Source organism: Onychostruthus taczanowskii, unplaced genomic scaffold (genome assembly GCF_017590055.1).
Source record: "Onychostruthus taczanowskii isolate IOZ18803 unplaced genomic scaffold, ASM1759005v1 scaffold87, whole genome shotgun sequence".
Taxonomy (NCBI): Eukaryota; Metazoa; Chordata; class Aves; order Passeriformes; family Passeridae; genus Onychostruthus; species Onychostruthus taczanowskii.
Window position 1 is genome coordinate 2,260,261 of NW_024506662.1, and position 20,479 is coordinate 2,280,739.

A 20,479-nucleotide genomic window follows, 5' to 3' on the forward strand; every position below is an offset into this window, starting at 1 on the left:
GGCAAGCTGATCTTTTAGAGAGGTAACCACTTCTGGCAAAAGTCAAATGAGAAATTGGTAACTTAACCTCCAAATATAGCATTTCTGTCTCAGTAGGAAGCATGACAACAAAGGAAAAGCTATCTAAGCTAAACTCAAATTTCATGAATATCTTTCCAAGAGGAGCTATTTTCAAGCTGGCTCTGCTGCCTTCCCTTGACTGACAATTTTTACTTTTGTTGTTTGCAGGTACAGAAGATGAAATGGTCTCCATCATGCAAAATATAACCTGACTCAGTGATCTATGAAGAAATATATTCAGAAATATATTCCGTATCTTCCATATGAAGAAATGGATTCAGTGCCTTAGTGTTTGCATTTACAGAAATAAAAGGCTGATTAATTTATGAAACACTACTTATACAATAACAGGGTGGTCAAGTTTGGAAGGACTTCTGGAGGTTACCTCCTCCAACCCCTCCAGCAGAATGACCTCCAGGAGGCCACATCCAGAGGGCCTTGGACTACATCTTAGGATGGAGATTCTACCACCTCACTTGTGCCCACTCCCTCTTTTCCTGTCACCAGATAATGCTGGAAAAAAACCTGGCCCTATCTTCTCTATACCTTCCCTTCACATATTTATGTAAAAAAAGGAGATCCTCCCTTAGCCTTCTCTAGGCTAAACTGTGTAGGTTTTGTGAAAAGGCTGAGCTTAATCAGAGGGTCTAAGAACTAAAAATTCTGAAACAGAAAAGGAATCCCATGTCTTTCTTCTCTACAGTACTTTATGGGTGACTTCATCTCTTCTCTGTCTTGACAGCCAATCTAAGAAAAGTTAAGGATCTAAAAAATGGTTTAAAAACAACAATAAAATAAATGAGGTGAAAATGTACACTTGTTTTCCCCAAGAAGAGCTGGTTAAACAGAAGAAAAAAATCTGAGTGAACAACTGGCCAGTTCTTCCAGGCCAGGAAGCACTGCAGTACAGAGATACAAAACAACTTTAATACAGCCTAGCTTGGATATTTAGTTATCTGGAGTGGGAACAGAACATTTCAAGCATAGGCTCATGAAAGCTGCATGGACATATGCATTTAAGGAATAGGGTGTGTGGTGCCCAGAGAACACCTCAATAAAATTAGTTTTACTACTTTAAAGATATTGCTTTGTTCTACTATTTGAATGCAAACATTTTTAAAAGCAATAATTTCAGTAACACCAAAACTCCTTGTAAGTAATAGCTGAAAGAAAAGAAAGAAAAAATTACCTCCGTGGTTTTCCCATTAATCGCCTGATTTTCCCCCATTCTACTCTTGTCAATTTTCTGGTTTTCAAAGTTGGAAAAGATTCTTTCAGGCATATACAGAAATCATTATCTCCTTCAAATAGTGGCCTGTTGAAACATAATTAGTTCTACATTAACCACACTAAGTAAACTTTTGTCACAAGATTCCAAAAAAAATCCATCATCAGAAACACATTTAAAAAATATTAATATAAATTAGTCACATGAACAAGACACTCCTATTCAAAGAAGAATTTTAATTCAGCCAAAAACAAAATCAAGAAGTTTCCAGGACTATTATTCTTTGACTCTTACTATCACTGACATTTCAAAATGCTCCTTTCTTTAGTTTCTACAGAGAAATACACATAATTCATCCTGCTCTATAATGGATAAAAAGCCACCAAATGAAACTTTAGCAGAGTCAGCTCAGTGTCATGCGGATACTGCAACACACTGAAGGAAACCAGAGAGTGAAATATTGAGAGTAAAGGGAAGGACAATACGGTACTGAGAAACAGCCAGACAGTACCTTTTTTTCATCAATTCATTCAATTGTAACTCAGATTCTCAACAGAAGTTTCCAAAATACAGGAAATGGAACCAACTCATCATTCTCTACAGCTGTTCAGGTGAGACTTCTATTGTATCACCCCATGACTCCATGGTGAAGCACAGGATCAGTATGAGAGAAGTGACAGTTCAGAGAACAGACCTGCACAACTCAGGAATTTCTCTCTGATGCTATGACCCATCTCTATTCTGTTTTATGACTGCCTTTTTTCTTTGTAGTACCACATTCTTCTTAGGCTGAGGAGACAAGGGAGCAGCAACAGATATGCCCATCTAATAGAAGGTTAATCATAAAAGACAATGTGCAACTGAAATAGATCCCTCCTGGCAAGAACAAAAGGATAACTGCATCCTAGAGAAAGCTGCTTTTCTCCACTCTGTGCAGGGCACTGGGGTTTGGAGGGGAACATACCCCAGCACAGAACAAAGAGGACCTTGGCAGCAACACTGCTTTCAACTGAGTGTCTGGGGTGGCAGGAGAGAGCAAAGTTGCACAGATATAAGGAAACCCAGGCAAGACTAGAATAGAATAGTTTTGCAGTAGGAGAATCTGCAGCTGCGGCACGAAGTGAAAAGGAAAACAAAAAGAATGAGCAATGAGGCTCAGGAAACAGACACAGAAGAGTATATAACAGTATCATTTTATCCACATTTACTATTGCTAACATAAGGTATCTATATAAAGAATAACTATTTAGCTTGTGTTTTGGGTTTGTTTGTTTTTGGTGGTTTGTTTTTTTTTTGAGAAAGATAATCTATATTTGATTGTTCTTACTAACTCTTGTCCTTAAGAGGCAAACTCTAAATCCACAACATCACAAGACTGGAAGCTCTGGAAAATGCTGGAACCGAGTTACAGTGCATCTACTTCTGAGGACCTGTGATCACTGTAGTAGTAAGTAGCACTTCAGAAGTCTCTGGAGGCCCAAAATCAATGGCACTTTACAGAAAACAGTCCACTGCAGTAGTATATAGACAATTCAACTGAATCAGCTTCAATAATCTAATAACCACAGATGACAGTTGTAGAAATAAGTATTTCAAAACCTTACAGAAGACATGGCATTTTATTTGATTATTTCAATTTTGGATGCAATAACTTGATTAAAATATTCCGAGATTTGTACAGTGAGCCATATTTTGTCAGTTGATAGCTCTACGATTTAAACTTTTTTAAGCCTCTCATTAAACCTGAATCATATCACTCCAAACAAGATGTATCAAAGTTTTCCTTCCAAAGATATGCAGTCTCTTAGTAAACTGTGCTATAGTAGCATGTTAACATGATCATATCTCATGAGCATTACAAGCTGTATTTGATTTGCGAGGAAAGGTTTTGGCAGAGGGGGGATTCAGAAGCTGCTGGAAGCTTCTCCCATATCCCACAGAACCAAAACCAGCTGGTTCCAAGGTGGACCCACCCCTGGCCAAGGCTGAACCCATCAGCAGTGGTGGTTGTGCCTATGAAATAATGTAGACAGGAAGGGGAAATTGTGTGCAATTGCATCAGGACAGAGCTGCAGGAGTATCTGAGAGAAACAGCTCTGCAGACACCGAGCCAAGGTCAGGGAAGGAGGTGCTCCAGGCACCAGAGCACAGATTCCTCTGCAGACCACGGTGAAGCAGCTGTGTCCCTGAGCCCATGGAGGGCCCCACACTGGAGCAGGTGGCTGCCCAAAGGAGGCTGTGAACCCATGGGAAGCCCCTGCTGGGGCAGGGTCCTGGCAGGATTGTGGAGCCATGGAGAAGAGCCCACTGGAGTTGGTATTCTGCCAGGACTTGTGACCCCATGGGGGACCCACACTGGAGCAGTCTGTTCCTGAAGGAGTACATCTCCTGGAAGGGGCCCCACTGGAGCAGTCTGTGAAGAACTACAGCCTGTGGGAAGGACTCAGGTTGGAGAACTTTGCAAAGGACCGGCTCCCATGGGAGTGGGAGGATTCCTTCCCTGGAGGAAGGAGCAGCAGAGAGGGACAACAAGTGATGAACTGACCACAACCCCCATTCCATGTCCCCCTGTGCTTATAGGGGATTGGACATAGAGAGGAGAGAACTGGGAATAAAGTTCAAGAAGAAGGGAGGTGTTTTAAGATTTGATTTCTTATTATCCTACTTTGATTTGATTGGCAATAAATTAAACTAATTTCCCAAAGTTGAGTCTGTTTGCCCATGACAGTAAGTGGTGTGGCCTCTCCCTGTGCTTATCTCATCCTTTTGTCACATTTTCTCTCCTGTGTCCAACTGAGGAATGACAGAGCAGCTTTGATGAGCACCTGGTCAAGCCAAGGAGAACCCACCAGACCTGCATACATATATATATATCAAACTTACCTTTGATATATATCATTGTATTTTACCATTATATATCTTTGATAACTATCAAAAAGGATTTCAGAATTACCTGCTAAACTCAAAATCTAGTCTACTGATAGACCTAGAGTTTTGTAGACAGTTCTTTAAGAATAAACTAAAAGTTCTTGGTCTGTTGCAAAAATCATTATTAAAAATGTCACATATTAAAATTACTCCTTGAAATAATAATAAGGGGTTTGTTTTACTCATTATTTTTCATGTAATTGGGGAAGAAGCATGAAAAGACTAATTCTTTCAAAGGAATTAAATTCTAGTGAGGATGAATTTAAAACTAACTAAAATGGACGTGAAATTTTTCCACTTCTGATGAATATATGCCAAAATGTTTTTCTGTTGCTATGACTGCCTTCTCAGTTAAGGAAAAAAAGCTACAGCAATTGTGATTAAAATAGAAAGGAAAACCAGTCATTATTTTGTTTGTACATTCTGGAAAATAATGCTTAACTCTGAAGCCATTCTTTAGAATATTAAATACTTGTGTTGCATCTATTAGTCAAACAGTGAAGATTTTAATATTCCATTGATCAATAATGTTTTTTACATTTTAGAAATTGTTTATTTTAAACAGTTCACACCACTGTGATAGTGGCATTAAGAGAACAAGTGCCAAAAACTCTGAGGCACAAACTGCAGAAACAGTCCAGGAGATACATTATGAGATCCAAGCAGGATGCTGATATCTGGACAACAGTTAAACAGTCACAGCCTGAAGCTCTGTTAGTGATCACAATAAAAACAGGATGATGGGAAAAAATATTTAATACAAACATTTACACCTTTTAGGAAAGCAGCACTTTATGAAGAAGCAGTGTCCTTCCTATCTCCTCTGTACAGCACTGATGCAAGGGTTCAGAAAAGTCTAAGTGTTCTGATATCTTCATGTTCAGATGCTAAAAGCATTATGAATAAAATCTGGTGTCTGGCAGAGGCAGAGGTGATAAAAAGAAAATTACATCCATGAAGGCAGGCTTTCTATAGAAGCCTTTCTAAAGTTGGTAGTTGCAAAGAACCAAGAGCACATACATTGCTCATTAGAAAAAAGAAAAACACCCACCACCACCACCAAACAAAATAGTTTTCCATAACTAGTAATTTAAGAATAAATTGGAGTATCTAACAAATATATGGAACTATGCAGCTGAATTTTAGAAAATTATTTGTTTCTATGCTAGTAAGAGATAATTATACAAATCAGACATACTTATCTATATTTGAATAGAACCATTCGTATATGCACCACTTGTGAGCTTTGGGCAGTTTGAGCAGGTTCCGAAGCCTTAAACCAATCTTCTGTGACACTTTCTTTTCTGGTGTGGACATTGTTGTACTAAACTTCTATGTAGTAAAAAACAAACAAACAAACAGTTAAACAGAATCTAACATTTTCAGTATTCAAATAAAGCAGATTTTCCTGATAAAAGTCTGCACATATTGTTTCATAGCAATGTTTTTCTTGCAGATCTATAACAACCCTTACTGCATTATATCAGCAATGCAATCAAACAGAACAGAGAGCAAATTTTAACAGGATCAATACCATTATCTCCATACAAAGCTCTTCTAACAGAAACATTTTCCAGCACTGAAAACGACATTATTGGTAATAACAGCATGGCACCAAAATACATATAGACTGCCACATCCTGAGGCCCCACCGACTGTCTCAGGTGAGCATAACTGGTGCTGCAGCTCAGATGCCAGCAACAGCACCTGCCTGATTTGCACTAGAATTTCTATTCTTGCTCACTCTTCTTAAGTGAGGATGAAGCTAGGACAGGACTGTAACACAGGCAAAGCTTTGAGCAGAGTGTCTGCTTAGAAAACTGCAAGTGAAACGAGCAATCAAGTTTTAACTACATTTAAAAGCTATTTGATAAATCATGGAAAAGACAACTGTTTTAGTTTTCATAACAGATAGACCCATGTTTAAACAAGAGCATAAAAAAAAAAATCTGCAAATTTGTTCCAAGGATGGCTGTCTTAACTGACAAAAAGAACAACTTTTCTGCAAAAAATAACAGCTTTTTCAAACTATAGGTTTAACGGGGTCCCTGTGCCATCATCAATTTTTTTCCATCCCCAAACATTCAAAGTATTTTGGACTTTAGTAGCAGCAATAATAGGATAAAGCATAAGGTAGGCACCTTGTTGGCTGCTGCTGCCCTAGATACAAGCCTCTTTCTCCCACTGGAACTCCAGGAAACAAAACCTGGTGGGACAGCAAGATCTGTGAACTGCAACAGCTGCAGTCCCTGCAGGAAATATTTATCTGGCAACCACTGGACCTCCTGAATCAGACATTTAAGCAAAAAACAGCTGGGTTTAGAACATTACCAAGTCTTTCTACTCTTAAGAAATCATGGTAATGAAGAGAAATGTCATGGTTCTCACCTCTGGCAGAACACACCCAGCTAAATGGCAAGTGCCAAGCTTTTCACATCAGACACTGCACAGCACAGCTCAGGAGGCAAATCAGAGCAGTATTCAAATAGTACTTTTTCAGTGAGGTAAATTCAGCCTCATAAGGTGATGGCCCAGAGAAGTGATGTGGATGACAAAGGTACTACAGAGCCAACTCACTGAGACTAAGAGATGTTCTCCTTTCTATCATAACAAATAAAGGCTGACAAATTACAGCTGCTTTTTTGTGCTATATCAAGGAGTGGACGAACAAGTGGAGGATGGAAAAACAAGCTCTTTGAACTGAGGGCTTTAGCACTACAGGATCAAAAAGGTAAAGCTGGCCATGAACACAGTCAGGTTACAAATTTAGAACAAGTCCCTAACTTGTTGGGATACATTAAATTCTATAGCAGCCTTCTCAGTTACATAACCAGTGCAAAAAAATTAGGCAGTTTTAAACTGAAGCTGAATAAACTTATGCTGACTACAGGAGATAATTGTTTGCAGGAGCATGATGGGCAGTGAGTCTGGAATCCTTTCCAGCTCTGTGTGTTCATGTTCAAGATCAAAAAGAACAGGTACTCCCATAAACAAACTGAGGAAACCAGTGGTAAGAAAGAAAAATATTAATCTCTTTTTAATTGTGGCTTACTTCTAACAACAGTTTTCCTCACAAGAAGATTCATAAACCAAAAATGCAACTTGAAAAGCAAATATATTCAAATTTTCAACTAGAACAGATAGGCTTGTTCCCCTTTTTGGTAAAAATATCTCCATACATGTACGTAGGTACCTGTGGAACCATCGCAACCTTCTGATTTCTTTTGGGGGACCTTGTGTTTATTTGTCTGTCATCTTCCTCACTGAAGAGTCGACTCCTTTTGGAATTTCTGAAGGGCTGTATGGAACAAAATTAAGAATTACAAGCAAGAAACCTGATTTCTCTGTTCATGCAGATAATTCACAGTGAGAGAAATGAAATGCCTCTTGTCTTGTCACCTGTTGGTTTTCAGGCACATGGTACCCAATAAATAGTGGCTCCCAGCACTCAGAAATCTAAGGACTGAGAGAAGGAGGAGTTCAAGATTCCAGGCTTTTCCAGTGCTAACTATAACCATTACTATGCTGCTGGCCCAGTTTCACAGAAGTATTTAGAGCCTAACTCCCACTTGTTTCCATTAGAGTTAGGTGTCTAAACACTTGTGTATCTTAGCTTGCCTTGGTTATAAGTAGTACATCTGTTAATTTGTTTTGAATTTTGGATTAAAAAAAGCTTTATTCAAACACTGTATTTGTTTGGTATGTTCTCAGCTACACAGAATTTTAGCAAGAATTTTCTAATAAAATGACATGTGTTTGCTGGTTTTTTAACTCACTGAAAGTATCTGCATAGCAAAATGCTAGGAAGATTGAGCCTGAAGAAACTACATCTTGAATAAAATATGTGACAATCTCAGAAAAAAGAATTTAGAATTCATACTAAGTGAAATTTACTTGTGTACTGCTATAGCTCAGAAAGAATTAGAAGGCTGACTGAAAACAAGAAATGATATTGCAAATGTGTCATGAAAAAAACTCATTTAGTTATTCCTCAATATCTGACCCTATGACAAAAGGCTCCTGCTTTCACCAAGGACAAAAGAGCAACCTGTGACTGGCTGTTAGCACTGAGGGGAAGCAGCTTTTCCTTTTCCTTCCATGAAGGTTCTGTGGCCCAGCACAACAGCCAGAGACAAAATAAATCAACACAGCTAAATAAAACTTCATTTACAAGCATCTGCACTTTATAAAGACATTTAATACATTTGTGACTGGTTAACTGCTTGAAAAGAGATATTTTCTATTAAATTAATCAATGGTAGCTAAAAATCTGTCTGTCCCATGCCATCTGAACATGGGGCTTTCCCAGGAAATGTGCCTCTCTTACTCTAAATTAGATATATTTTATAAAAAGAATTACACAAGTGTATTTAAGTAACAGGAGTGTTCTGTGTGTGATAGACACCTAACCACATGCAGCACACAGAAGAAAACATTAATTCCTGATAGACAGTACAAACCAGGGACTACACCCACTGGACAGAGGAACTGTATATTGACAAGGGAACCAAATCATCATGAGCCAGGCCAAGAAAACTGTTTACAACCCTCAACAGAAACTGCCAAACTCGACTCCAAAGAACTACCTAAAATGAGAAGAGTGTTTCATCACTCTGGACTGAGAGTGAAATAACAAGTGTTGCAAAGAGGTATCATCCACAGTGGCTAAACAGGTCAGGCATTTTTGGAAAGATTTTTCAATCAACAGTAAAATATGTCTTCAAAACTTTCAACATTCAGTAAACTAACCTACTCCATTACATCTTAGCAACATGGGTCACTGCCAACATGTCAGACTATGCTCTGATCTTTCCCCCAGCTTTCTACAGAACACTGAGCTACACTCAAGGTTTGACTCTGTGTTTTTACCACTCACAGCCACCATACCTAAGGACTGACAAGGTTTTTATACAGGTATTACAGCCAGTCACTTTGGGTCTTTAGCACATGTGATCTTCTAAGTTACCAGTAAGGCTTGTTTCTGTGTGATGATGGGCACTCCTGGGAAGCAGCTGAAAACTGTGACATGAACTGCAGCAACTAAGGGTCTTCACAAAGTTCTGGTCTCTGTCTGGAACTGCATTTTGTAGACCTTATGTCCTCTAGCATCAACACATAGCAGCATGTGTGTATACATGCATCTGTATGAATCCTACCAAAATAAATACCAGGGAGAAGATCACAGGACAAGAAACAGTGAAGCAAAAACCACAAGGCTGAAATGGTCAACCCAAACACCAGACATCCCCTTGGAAGCTGCAGGCTCATTTCATATCCCCACCCCAAGGTTGTTCTTCAGTGTAAGGCCTCCTATGAAAGTTCTCAGAATACACAAATTTCACTGACAGTCCTTCACTTTTATTAAAATCTGCCCCTCAGAAGGCACAATGATGGAAGTGCATTATGATATCTTCCCTTCCTTTCCTTTATGCTTCAGTTCTCAGCCATAATTAGAAGTGAGATATTTCATGAGATACAAAAAGAGTTGATCAGAATTGGTGATTCCTGAGCTCAAGGTGGTAGATACAGTACAAGTACTTCACACAGCACTTGCTTTTCAAAAAAAAAACAGAGAGGAAATTATTTTGACCTATCTTGAATGAGGTCAGAAATTTAATGTGTTTGATTATTCATTTTTAAAATATGTTTTCATCTCTTATGCAAACTGTGCAAAGTGCTTGTGAAGGATATAGTTCTACCTTTGAACATTACAACCTTTTTTTGTGATCCTTACACTTGACTCCTTGTATGGTACTTTACTAATACTGAAGCTTTTTACTGCTTCTTACCATTTCCACTGCAGAACCAGCATTCTTGCTTTTCCAAATGTGTGTTTTCTGCAGAGAATTGTATTTTTCATTCCATGAACTGGATAAACTTCCCTCTGTTGTGAAGAAAGTACATCATGAATATGTATATATATATATGTATGTTTTAATGTAACTACTGTCCAAAACCCAGTATAACATCATAAACTACTAAAATATTTACTTGCAACATCTTTGAATTCAGTAACAAACATATTTTAGATTTCACTATTTTTATTAAATAATTCTTAACATTAATTTTAAAAACTGAAGGAGATTTTCACTACAAAGAGGAACATAAACAAGTATTTTTTATTTATGACAACATTTAAGTCTCTTGAAACCTTCTTTGCTGGAATCAGTTACTTCCACTGTCAGGTTGACACAAATCAACAGTTGAACTGTGGCTGTAACTGAAACCTGGAGAAAGCAAAGCTCTACAAGACACAGACACCTTCTAGTTCTAGAAAATTATTAAGTGGGTGTACACTAACAAGTAAATAAAATCTTATTCCAACAAATCTGCATTAATGACAACATATTCAACAGACCATGCCTTCTTCTTTGTGTAACAAAAACCCTGTAACACATAAAGAAGCTTTAATTATAGGGCAAATTAGAAGTATTCAAAATTTTAATGAATGTTCATGAAGATAACTTCAAAGAAAAAAATATAAGCAGCAGGTTTGTGATTTAACCCACAATTTGCTGACAGAGAACACCATAAAATTATGAAATGCCTTCCTAATGTAAATTGTGTCACACATACAGGTCTCACTAAGAATCCTTCCTGTATCTCCTGCTCAAGAGATGAAAGATTACCCCAATCTTCTCATCAAACTTGATGTCTAGGCAGTACTTTTGAAGAAAAAACACATTTCAGGAATTTCACCCAGAAGAGCAGTGTCTAAATACACCACAATACATGTAGTTTCAACTGCCAAGGATTATTATTCTATAGAACTACAAATACCTATAATAAACCCTACCATATTTCAACAAAAAAGCCTGTGATTTTCTTGAACTTTCTGAAGACAGAAACTAAATACACCTGAAGTCAGACTGGGTACAAGTAAATAACACATTAATTTCTTACCTTTCAAGCTCACAAGTGCTTTTGCTGAAGAACCTGCAATATAGCAAAAAGTCCACATAAATCACAAGCTATTTCAAACCCTTCAACCTATACAGAGTCTACTCATTCTTAATTAATTCTCAGGCAGAAAGTGGACTTTAATATTAAAATCTTTCACAGCTGAATGAGCAAACCCAGCACATCCTCCATGGCACTAGGCATAGAATTATAATTTTATTACCAATAAATCCTGAAAGCATATTCACATTTTGACTTTTTCCTTTAGTTTCATGCCTACAAAACAACTTTAGATGTTGAACACTTGGGTTTAACACACCAAATTCCCAATAGGCTTTATGTCCAAACTGCATTCTCCCATGTGGCTGCTTGTTTAATGCAGTTGCAAATGTATTTTACAACTGACAAGAAAACTAAAGAACACTTCTACTTTTTTTTTTTTTTTTTTTTTTTTTTTTAATGATTTCTACCAGTTCAAAATTCTTCAGTGCCCAAGATTTCCAGGAAAGGAGTGGTTCATGCTGAAAAAGAAGAAGATGGATAGCTAGTTGCCCCCTGGTGGTACCTCTTTGTTCAGAAAGGCAGCAGATTCAGATCTCAAATGCAGACAGGACTGTTACTTTGCTCAAACTGTTCAGTGTAATAAACACATGAAAATTTCAATGCTCCCCTTCCACTGCATTTGTAGAACCTCTGCAATGCTCCTGCGCCAGGAAAAACAAAACTGGGCCTGACTACAGTGGGCCTTCATGCTCAGAAATGTTCAAATGTCTAAGAATGAGTTGTCTGAAGCAACTGCATTAGCACAGGGGAAGATATTTCTGCATGACAATGCCTTCCCAGATTCCTGCTTTTCTCTCAAATCAATTCTACCTTTCCAGTTATGTTCCTGTGTGACAATTACTTCTCCCTGTCACTTTCTCTGCTCTCTCCTTCATCTTCTCTTCAAAACTGCTGCTCTAAGAACTTTCTGACTCCAAAGCTCCAGAAATTCCTTGCAGCTCCAGAAATTCCTTGCCATTTATTCAGCTCCTTACCTCACTAACCTCACAGTGCCAGAGATACTTGCCTCTAAGAGAACACATTCCAGGGAGTGTCACAGAGAATACAGGTGCAGCAACAGCAAAAAAACAAAAAAAAACCAAAAAAACAAAAACAAACAAACAAACAAACAAAAAAAAACCAACTCTAATCCCTTATGTTTTCATCATAGCATTTTGTTTGCTGCCATCTTATTATGCCATTTGTTAAAAAACAAAATTTCAATACAAAAAAGAAACGAAAAGGAAATAAAGTTTCTATTTCTTTTTCCCCAAAAGCTTAAAAACAGAGTATAAGATATGAAACAGAACTAACTTGAACTCACTGAGGGTTTAGAGAGCTTCCATCCCAGCATGTCCCAAGCTGTTCAAATCTACAACAGCAACCACATCTGGGATTACATGTCAGAACCACGGTGACACACCTGGGCTGTACTGTCACACCTCCTGCACATTTCTGTTCTGATGTGTCACCTTTGTTGGGTTGGAGCCCTCTCAGTGACTGGTACAGCAACATGATTCTGTGATGATCTGAGTCACAGGGAGTTCAGCTTTTGAAACAAAGCTGTATGTTCAAGGTATCAATTTTGTTTTTACATTTTATGCTAAAAATCCTATACCACACTGTGCTTGCATAAATGCACAGGTAGTCTGCTATCAACCAGGAATGAACAGCTCTGAACAGTAACATTAAGAACAGTGAAGAACCACTGTGTCCCAAATTTACATAAAGGATGGTGGGAAATGTGAGCAGGGGTAAGTACACACAGCTTAAGAACACAACACTGGGGATGGGGACACAGGAGCAGGGTCATCAGGGTGGTCAAATGGAGGAGATGCTGCCTTTGCAGAGCAGATCACCATTCTGAGAGAGCTCAGGCACTTCATCTGAACACACCAGCATTTTCTTTTTTCTCACTATCTTGTTGATATGAATCAAGTTCAATCAATCCAGTCCAGGGTGAGTATGGACACTGTTAACAATGCAACAGAAACACTCAGCAAGAGGCAGCAAAGCTTTATCTAGGGCGGTGTCAATCTCACAGCTGAAGTGCCCGAGATGCTTCGCTAACCACGGGATGCTTCACCTGTGAGGATGATGATGGGCCAGCAGAAGGTTACTGTGCTACTTCCTAGCTTTACAAGATTAGCACTCCAAAACAGCATTAGTTGCCAAGGAGTTTTCCACATGGGATAGTTAATCTTCCATAAGTGCATGTTAGAAGAGGGCTGCTCATTTGTTTTCACTTGACCTATAATTAATGTATCCAGGACATCTTTATTTAGGAATACAAGTGTCCAAATCAAATACTCCTGATCTATGGAAGTTCAAAAGTTAAACTACACTATTTTACTGTAACAAAGTACAGAAAATGAACATCAACACTTCTACAGCTTAAAGCTTTAGAATACATGTAGGATACTAAAATGACAATGGAGATGTCCATAAGCTTCATTTTACCTCAAAGGTAAACAATATGACACAACATGGCTTTTCTTGTCAAGTTTTTCTATATTGATTTTAGGGCCACCTGCAACAACACCAACTCCAAGGAATATGGTACATCTCCCCACTTTTTCCTTTTAATTGGGCAGTACTGTCAATACTACCAGGGCCACAAAACCAGAAATCAGGATGGTGATCTATAGCAATATTGTGTTACAATAAAAACCAACCAACACTTAATAGAGATAGAAGCATTTCAAGAACTAAAAAAACTGCCAAGTGATGTAGGATAGATTAAGTTTATTCAAACTATACAAAACTTCATTTACAGTAATTATTAGATTTATAATATACTAGCCTCACACTAAATGCCAGTAATCTTGTATACTCCTGTTCTGAATAACAAATATATAATCACAGGCAGTCTTTTTAAACTGCAATTTAATAGTAAACAGAGATTAAAGTAGAATACACACACATACTTGAATGTAAATATCTATTATGACAATGACACAGAAACACTCCAAAAACAAATGGGTGGAAAGCAAGAAATAAGGCCTGTGAATCATACTGGTTATTACAACTAAAATGTACTTCCAGCCCCTCCAGGTTCAGAGGATCTCAAAGGAGACTTTCTCAATACTGAGAGTAAAAATACCCTCAACCTAGGGAGGAAGCACAGGCAGCTCAGCACAGCAGTGGCACTGGCACATGGCTCCAGAGCAAACTGTAAATTACCTTAGCTTTGTCTTACTATCCTACCGAGCAGTGCTCTGCATATGCTGTTGGTAATTAATTACCTGAACACAGTGTTCACACTTGACTAAGTCTGTAAAATTAGGAAAAGATTCAGCAGAGATCTAGGAGACAAATTTCAAGATCTAAAGACGCGTATTGTTGTGAGAAAGTTAAGACACTCCAATCTTGTTCTTCCCAAAGAAGGTCAAGATCTGCACTGATCACGTGTATCTACAATGCAAGATAATTCAGATGGATAAATAGCTCTGCAGCCTTCTTTTTTTTTTAATGGAAAGGCATAACTAGACCTATTTTGTGAAAGATTACATTGGGTAATTTAGATTAGCAATTAATACAAAGTTTAAGAGATTTTAGGTAACTATAACAAGAAAAGGCATGTTGAGCTCCCTGTAACTCAAAATCTTAAACCAAGTTCAAAACATTTTTAAAGAGAGAACTGTAGCTAAAAAGGAAGCTTGAAACTGATGCAAAGAAATTTGAAAATACAAGTACACCCAGCATGTTTAATGAAGAATCTAAGATGATTATAATGGCCTTTCCTGGCTCTGAAAAAAACCACCAATGATTCTGTAAAATATGTGCACCACCACAGATGTGCAATAAAAATAACCCTGTTCTAGATTATGAGGTATTAAATAGTATCATAACAGGAAGCTCATCAGTAACTAAGAGTCAGGAATAAGTGTATTTATGTGTTTTGTGACACTCACAAGAAATGATTTTCAGCAAGTCCAGATGAAATCAAGTCGATAAAAAGCCACCAAGGTTAAAACCATGCCAGGTCTGCCAAGCCTGGCAGGACAAGGGCCCTGATGTTTTCATGTGTGGCTGGCTGCAGCAGCAGCCATGGCATGGACAGCTCCTCCAGTCCTGAAGTGCTGCTCCCTCTGAGCACACAGTCCCCAGCAATCCTGCCTCCAGCCCACAGGGAGGGAGGACACACAGAGCACTGCAATAAAGAGAGCTTAAAAACCTCCTCTATTTGCTCCAGAGGCTGTATGAACTCTCTGAGAAGTATTTCTGATGTGGAAATAGGCTTTGAGGAGTGGGAGAAAAGTGCAAAAGCTTTTTACCCTTTTCAAAAATAAAAGAGAGGTTTAAGTTTAAAAGCAAGCACCTACTACTGCCTGCCCTCACCTGAAAACACTGCTACTGAACAAAAGAGGAGGAGTTTGACCACTATTCAATATGAGCAGCTGTGAATGCCTTGATGAACATCCTCAGTACTAAGATGGAGTAAAGCAGTTTAAACGTGGCTTCTCAACTGCTGATTTGAAAATCCAAACAGGAACACACACAAGCATGTTAGGTTTGTACAAGTGTTTTCAATTTAATAATAAATTTATAACAGCCGATAATTTTGAAAATAAATGTTACAAGTAACCACAGGGATGTTCTATAGCTGCTGATTTCACTAATGTATGAGCACAAAGGGGCATATCTAAATCAATATGGAAAATTCTAGGATCCAGATCAGCAATTACATTTTGTAAAGGCTTTCCTCTCCAGATTGTTAGACTATTTTGTCTAAATTTGCACAGGTGAGCAGTTATTTTAACACTGGTTGCATGACTACCTCAAAAACCTATGTAATTAATCTGCATTGCCAGCACTAAAAATGGTGTGACAGAAGAAAGTCCTGGAGAAGAAGGGAAAAACATGAGCCTTTATTATAGACTGAGTCATTAATCCTCCAAGAGATCATTCATCTACACAAGCACGACACAAGTTGTTTTAGCAGAGGAAGCACCTCAAACAACTGGCCACTGCAAGGAAAGCTTATTCAGGAAAACTGAAAGTAAAAAACACACAGAAGAGAGAAAAGTGGCTTTGGGGACTTTTTAAAGCTTCCTCCAAACTTTGGGCTCACTGAAGAGGTAAATAAATAAATAAATAAACACTAACTTTTCACTTCAAGATGAGTCAGTATTTCCCTCATGTTAAGAGCCCACTAATAAATTGACACATGTATATTTCCAAATTCTACTTTAACTACTGGATGGAAGTAGGTTTTCCAGCCATGTGAACCCTTCTATATAGGACTTCTGTAGACAATAACCACAATAATAAAGCCCTCTTCTTGAAATTGTGTTCTCATAATGGACAATACACTGATACCATGGTAACATACAATTTTAAAGGTAGGCAGCACAAATAATCCCAAAAACTATTAGTTGTGAGTACTGCATAGCAGCCACAAAGCTAACCTTGAGCCTTCTCCCAAATACTGCAGTCTCGCAGAGTTCTGCTGATTTTTTTGGTCTCAAACATCCAGGCCACAGCAGTGCTGGGCTCTTGGGGCTGAAAAATGGAAGTGCCAGCGGTGTGCTACAACCTCCTGCAGCTGTCTAGGAAAGCAGCAGAGCAGAGGACCCGTGAACCACAGCAAAAGGTCGTGCTGGGGGTAAAGACAACAATTTCTGCTTGAAGTGCTGCCCTTATGCTGCAGCCTCCCACCACGTGATAAAAACCCATCCAGTAAGATCCTTATCCTGCTTCCCTTCTTCCTGTCCTAAAACACAAGCCTTTATGAACAGTACCAACCATGCCTACCAATACACGATGCTCGGCAAAACACCGACTTCATTTGTACTGTAAAAGCTGAACCCTGACACTCATCACCCCTGGAGCCTGCCTTTCTCTGATCCTCCTGCTGCTGGTTGGAGTGTGCAGCACAGGCAGCAGCCCCGTGCCCCTGATCCCTGATCAGCACCCTCCTGTCAGAAATGGCACCTCCCTCTCCCAGAGCAGGTCCCAGCACCCTCCTCCCTCACGCCAGCTTGTGCCAAGGGATGCACCAAGAGGTGGCAGAGCTCTGCCTCCAGCGGGACCAGGACAATCTTCAGCCACATCTGCACGTGCTGCCTGTTTTAGCTGAGCCTCGCCTCAGCAGAAAGTTCATTTCACATCAGAGCCTCCCCTCAGCTTCGCTGCACAAGCTTTAGAACCGCACAGCCCACAGATCAGATTGCTATTACCAGTAGCAGGAGACAGGGCAGCATTATGTATGCTCCAATACAATCCACTGATTCCCTCTTTTGAGACACAGAGAAAAAGCCATCTGGTCTGCAGCACCAAGGCTGCCCACCATTTACCTCCACTGCAAAGTTACCAGGAGATAAGAAGAAGGAAAAAAAGGCATTGACTAAAATTAGTCACTCATTGGGCACCGGCCCAACAGCCTGCAGAAACAATTTTTTTGTCTTCAAAATATAAATCAAATTATTAGTATTTGAAGTATTTCTGCAATTGGCACCTTTAATATTCTGGACTTTTTCAGCTAGAGGATTTGCCACAGATTTGTTCTTTCTTCACCTGCATCCCAAATTACTGCATGGCCCTCCCCTGGCAGCACAGGAAAGGCCTCAAACTACAAGAAATGCATGTAAACTTACACACCATTTCAGGCTGTCAGCATGAAGCCTCACTGTTTTATATGGACAGAACAGTAACTTTAGCAGATAAAACAAGTACACATCATGAGAGACAACTGTGTGCATTACATTCATCTCACTCCTGGGTTAAGAACAGTCATGGCCCAGCTGCATTACAGAACCTGCCGGAGGGCAAGTAGGTGCTATCAGAATACTCTGGGACAAATTCCTCTTCATCAGACATCCAATCTGAAAGTAAAACTGTGTGGTTCTTACCATACACCAGCAAAAAGTCAGTTTTCTTGTCAAGTATGCTGTGTTTACCTGTAATTATTTTTACGTGAAAGCTCAGTTGTGGTCTACTACTTTACTATAAACTATGTTGGAGAAAACTCACAGGGGTGATGGACAAATCTCCAAGTCTCTTAGTAATGAACTATTCTGACTTTTTTTGGAACTTCTTTTTATACCATAAGAATATTCCAAACCCAATTTTGCAATGCTTACTGCTATTGTCCTTTATATATTAAGCTGCAGACTGAGAGCTGCATGAAGTCAGTGCTAAATTAGCCAGGACTAAGTTTACATCTTCGTTTTAAGTACAGGACTGGAAATGAAAGAACTATGTGTGGCAGTAACTAGTGCAATTTGAAAACATCCAGATCACCAAAACTAGATAGAATAGGAATGGAAGCACAAGGCAGCCACTCCTTGAAACTTTCACAGTTCCAGCAGTTCAGCAATGCTACAGAAAACATGAAGCTTGCTGTCTGATGGAAAACACCCCTGACTTGCACCAAACTTAGGTAAACACAAACCATAAGGTCAAGGTCAGCAGAGCAGAAGTTTACTGCCTTTAAAAAAAAAACCACACGGTGTCTGCTTCACCTGCCAAGCAGAGACTGTAACACTGACACTGCTGGCAAGGGTGGCCAGCAGAGCCCCATCCTAAGGGAAACTGAGTCACACACTCTGCTACTGTACCTGCTACAGGTGAAGTGACAGACCTGTCAAACCTTCCCGATGTCACTGCAGGCAATATAAGAGTGACAGAGAAGAAAAAGTTGTTTCTCATACTTCACATCAACTTCTTGAAACACACAGTGCTTTCCCTGGAAAATGGGCAAGGCAAATGGAAGAACAGTAACTTAAACGTTGCCCATTCCAGTGAGCAGGGAAAGTTAATTTAATAAGCAATAAACCACAGCTAATTATTAATTACAGTCGTATCAGTTGGTCCATGACTTGTATTAATCAGTCTCTAAATGCAGCACAGCATCCATGACTGAGCTGCACCAAGTTGAGAATGTCAGCTCCATCCATAATTTATAATGATCCTCCATAAATCTGTTCAGTTAACACAATGACACCGGCCACGTGGGCACATTAACCAATTTTTCTCCTGACAGTTGTTGGAGCTGTAACAAAGACCCACAGAAGCAAGATTTCCACTCTGAGTCACCTCTCTCTGAGAGTCTTTGGATATGGAAAGAGTTGGTGTCTTGATGAACTTGTGTGGTGCTGAACAAAACAGTGTCACCAAAAGATGTCTGCCCTGCTCTGTGCACATCTATTGAAACTAGTAAATGCCCTAGTTTTAGCTTGGCAGGAGTTCACAGTTTGTAAGAGGACATAGCAAGATGGCATCTGGACACATTTTACATGGAATAATTTCCTCTTCTGCAGCGCTCAAGTACTTTGTGCATAAATCTACATATACAGCAACACAGGTCTGTTTTTTAGCTACACTAAGTTTTTATCAAATCCTTGTGCTCTTTGAAAACAACATCCACACAAACCCTATGGAGATCACAGAATCAAGGAGGTTAAAAAAGACCTCTGAGACCTTGGAGTCCAGCCATGTCAACTAGACCACGGCACTAACTGGCACATCCAGTCTTTCCTTAAACACCTCCAGGGACAGTGACTCCACCACCTCCCTGGGCAGTCCACTCCAATGTCCACTCACCCTTTCAGTGAAGAAATTCCTCCTGACATTCAATCTAAACTGAAGCTTGAGATTATGCCCTCTCGTTTGCTGCCTGGGAGAAGAGGCCAATCCCCACCCGGCTACTCTCTCCTTCCAGGAGTTGGAGAGGGTGATAAGGCCACTCCCGAGTCTCCTCTAGGCTAAACACCCGCAGCCCCCTCACTGCTCCTCATCAGACTCATGCTCCAGCCCCTTCCCCAGCTCCACTCCCCTTCTCTGGACTCTCTCCAGCACCTCAATATCTTTCTAGCAGTGAGGGGCACAGAACTGGACACAGCACTCGAGGTGCAGATATACAGACCTGTATGCATGAAAACACATGTTTACATTCTATTTTCCTGTACAGCCAGGTTTCTGCTGCTGACACACAACACGAGGGCTCTGAGCTCTTCCCTGCGCATTCATCAGTGCCCCCTACACACAGCGTGTGCTCGCCCTGACCCCCAGCCCTGCGGAGCTGCTCGCACCGTGCACGGCACGGGCTACGAACACACAAGCCCTTCTTGCCCCCACGGACGACAGCCGGGTCCGGAGCGCCGGGCAGCTCGCCCCTTCCCCGGGACAGGACGCTCCTTCCCCCGCACTGCCCCGACCCCCGCGGGCAGGGCGGGCTGTCACTGCGCCCCGCCCGGCTCCCGCTTCCCGCCCCTCCCGCCCGGCAGGTGCCGCCCGGGCGGGGCGGGGGGCCCAGCCCCGGCAGCCCCGAGGGCAGCGGGGGTCGCACCCTCGGGACGGAGCTCCCCCAACAGCCTG

The 20,479-nt window shown here is 40.1% G+C and overlaps 1 protein-coding gene across 1 annotated transcript in view; it reads right to left on the reverse strand.

Annotated features, from left to right (window-relative positions):
• LIN9 (lin-9 DREAM MuvB core complex component) overlaps positions 1–20,479 on the reverse strand; it is a 38,706-nt gene that overhangs the window by 17,966 nt on the left and 261 nt on the right. The window contains exons 2-6 of the mRNA XM_041425113.1: positions 11,120–11,152; positions 10,006–10,100; positions 7,410–7,514; positions 5,415–5,548; positions 1,250–1,375 (exon numbers count right to left, since the gene is read on the reverse strand). Of these exons, the coding sequence (XP_041281047.1) occupies positions 1,250–1,375; positions 5,415–5,548; positions 7,410–7,514; positions 10,006–10,100; positions 11,120–11,152 (493 nt within the window). The remainder of the gene's footprint in view (positions 1–1,249; positions 1,376–5,414; positions 5,549–7,409; positions 7,515–10,005; positions 10,101–11,119; positions 11,153–20,479) is intronic.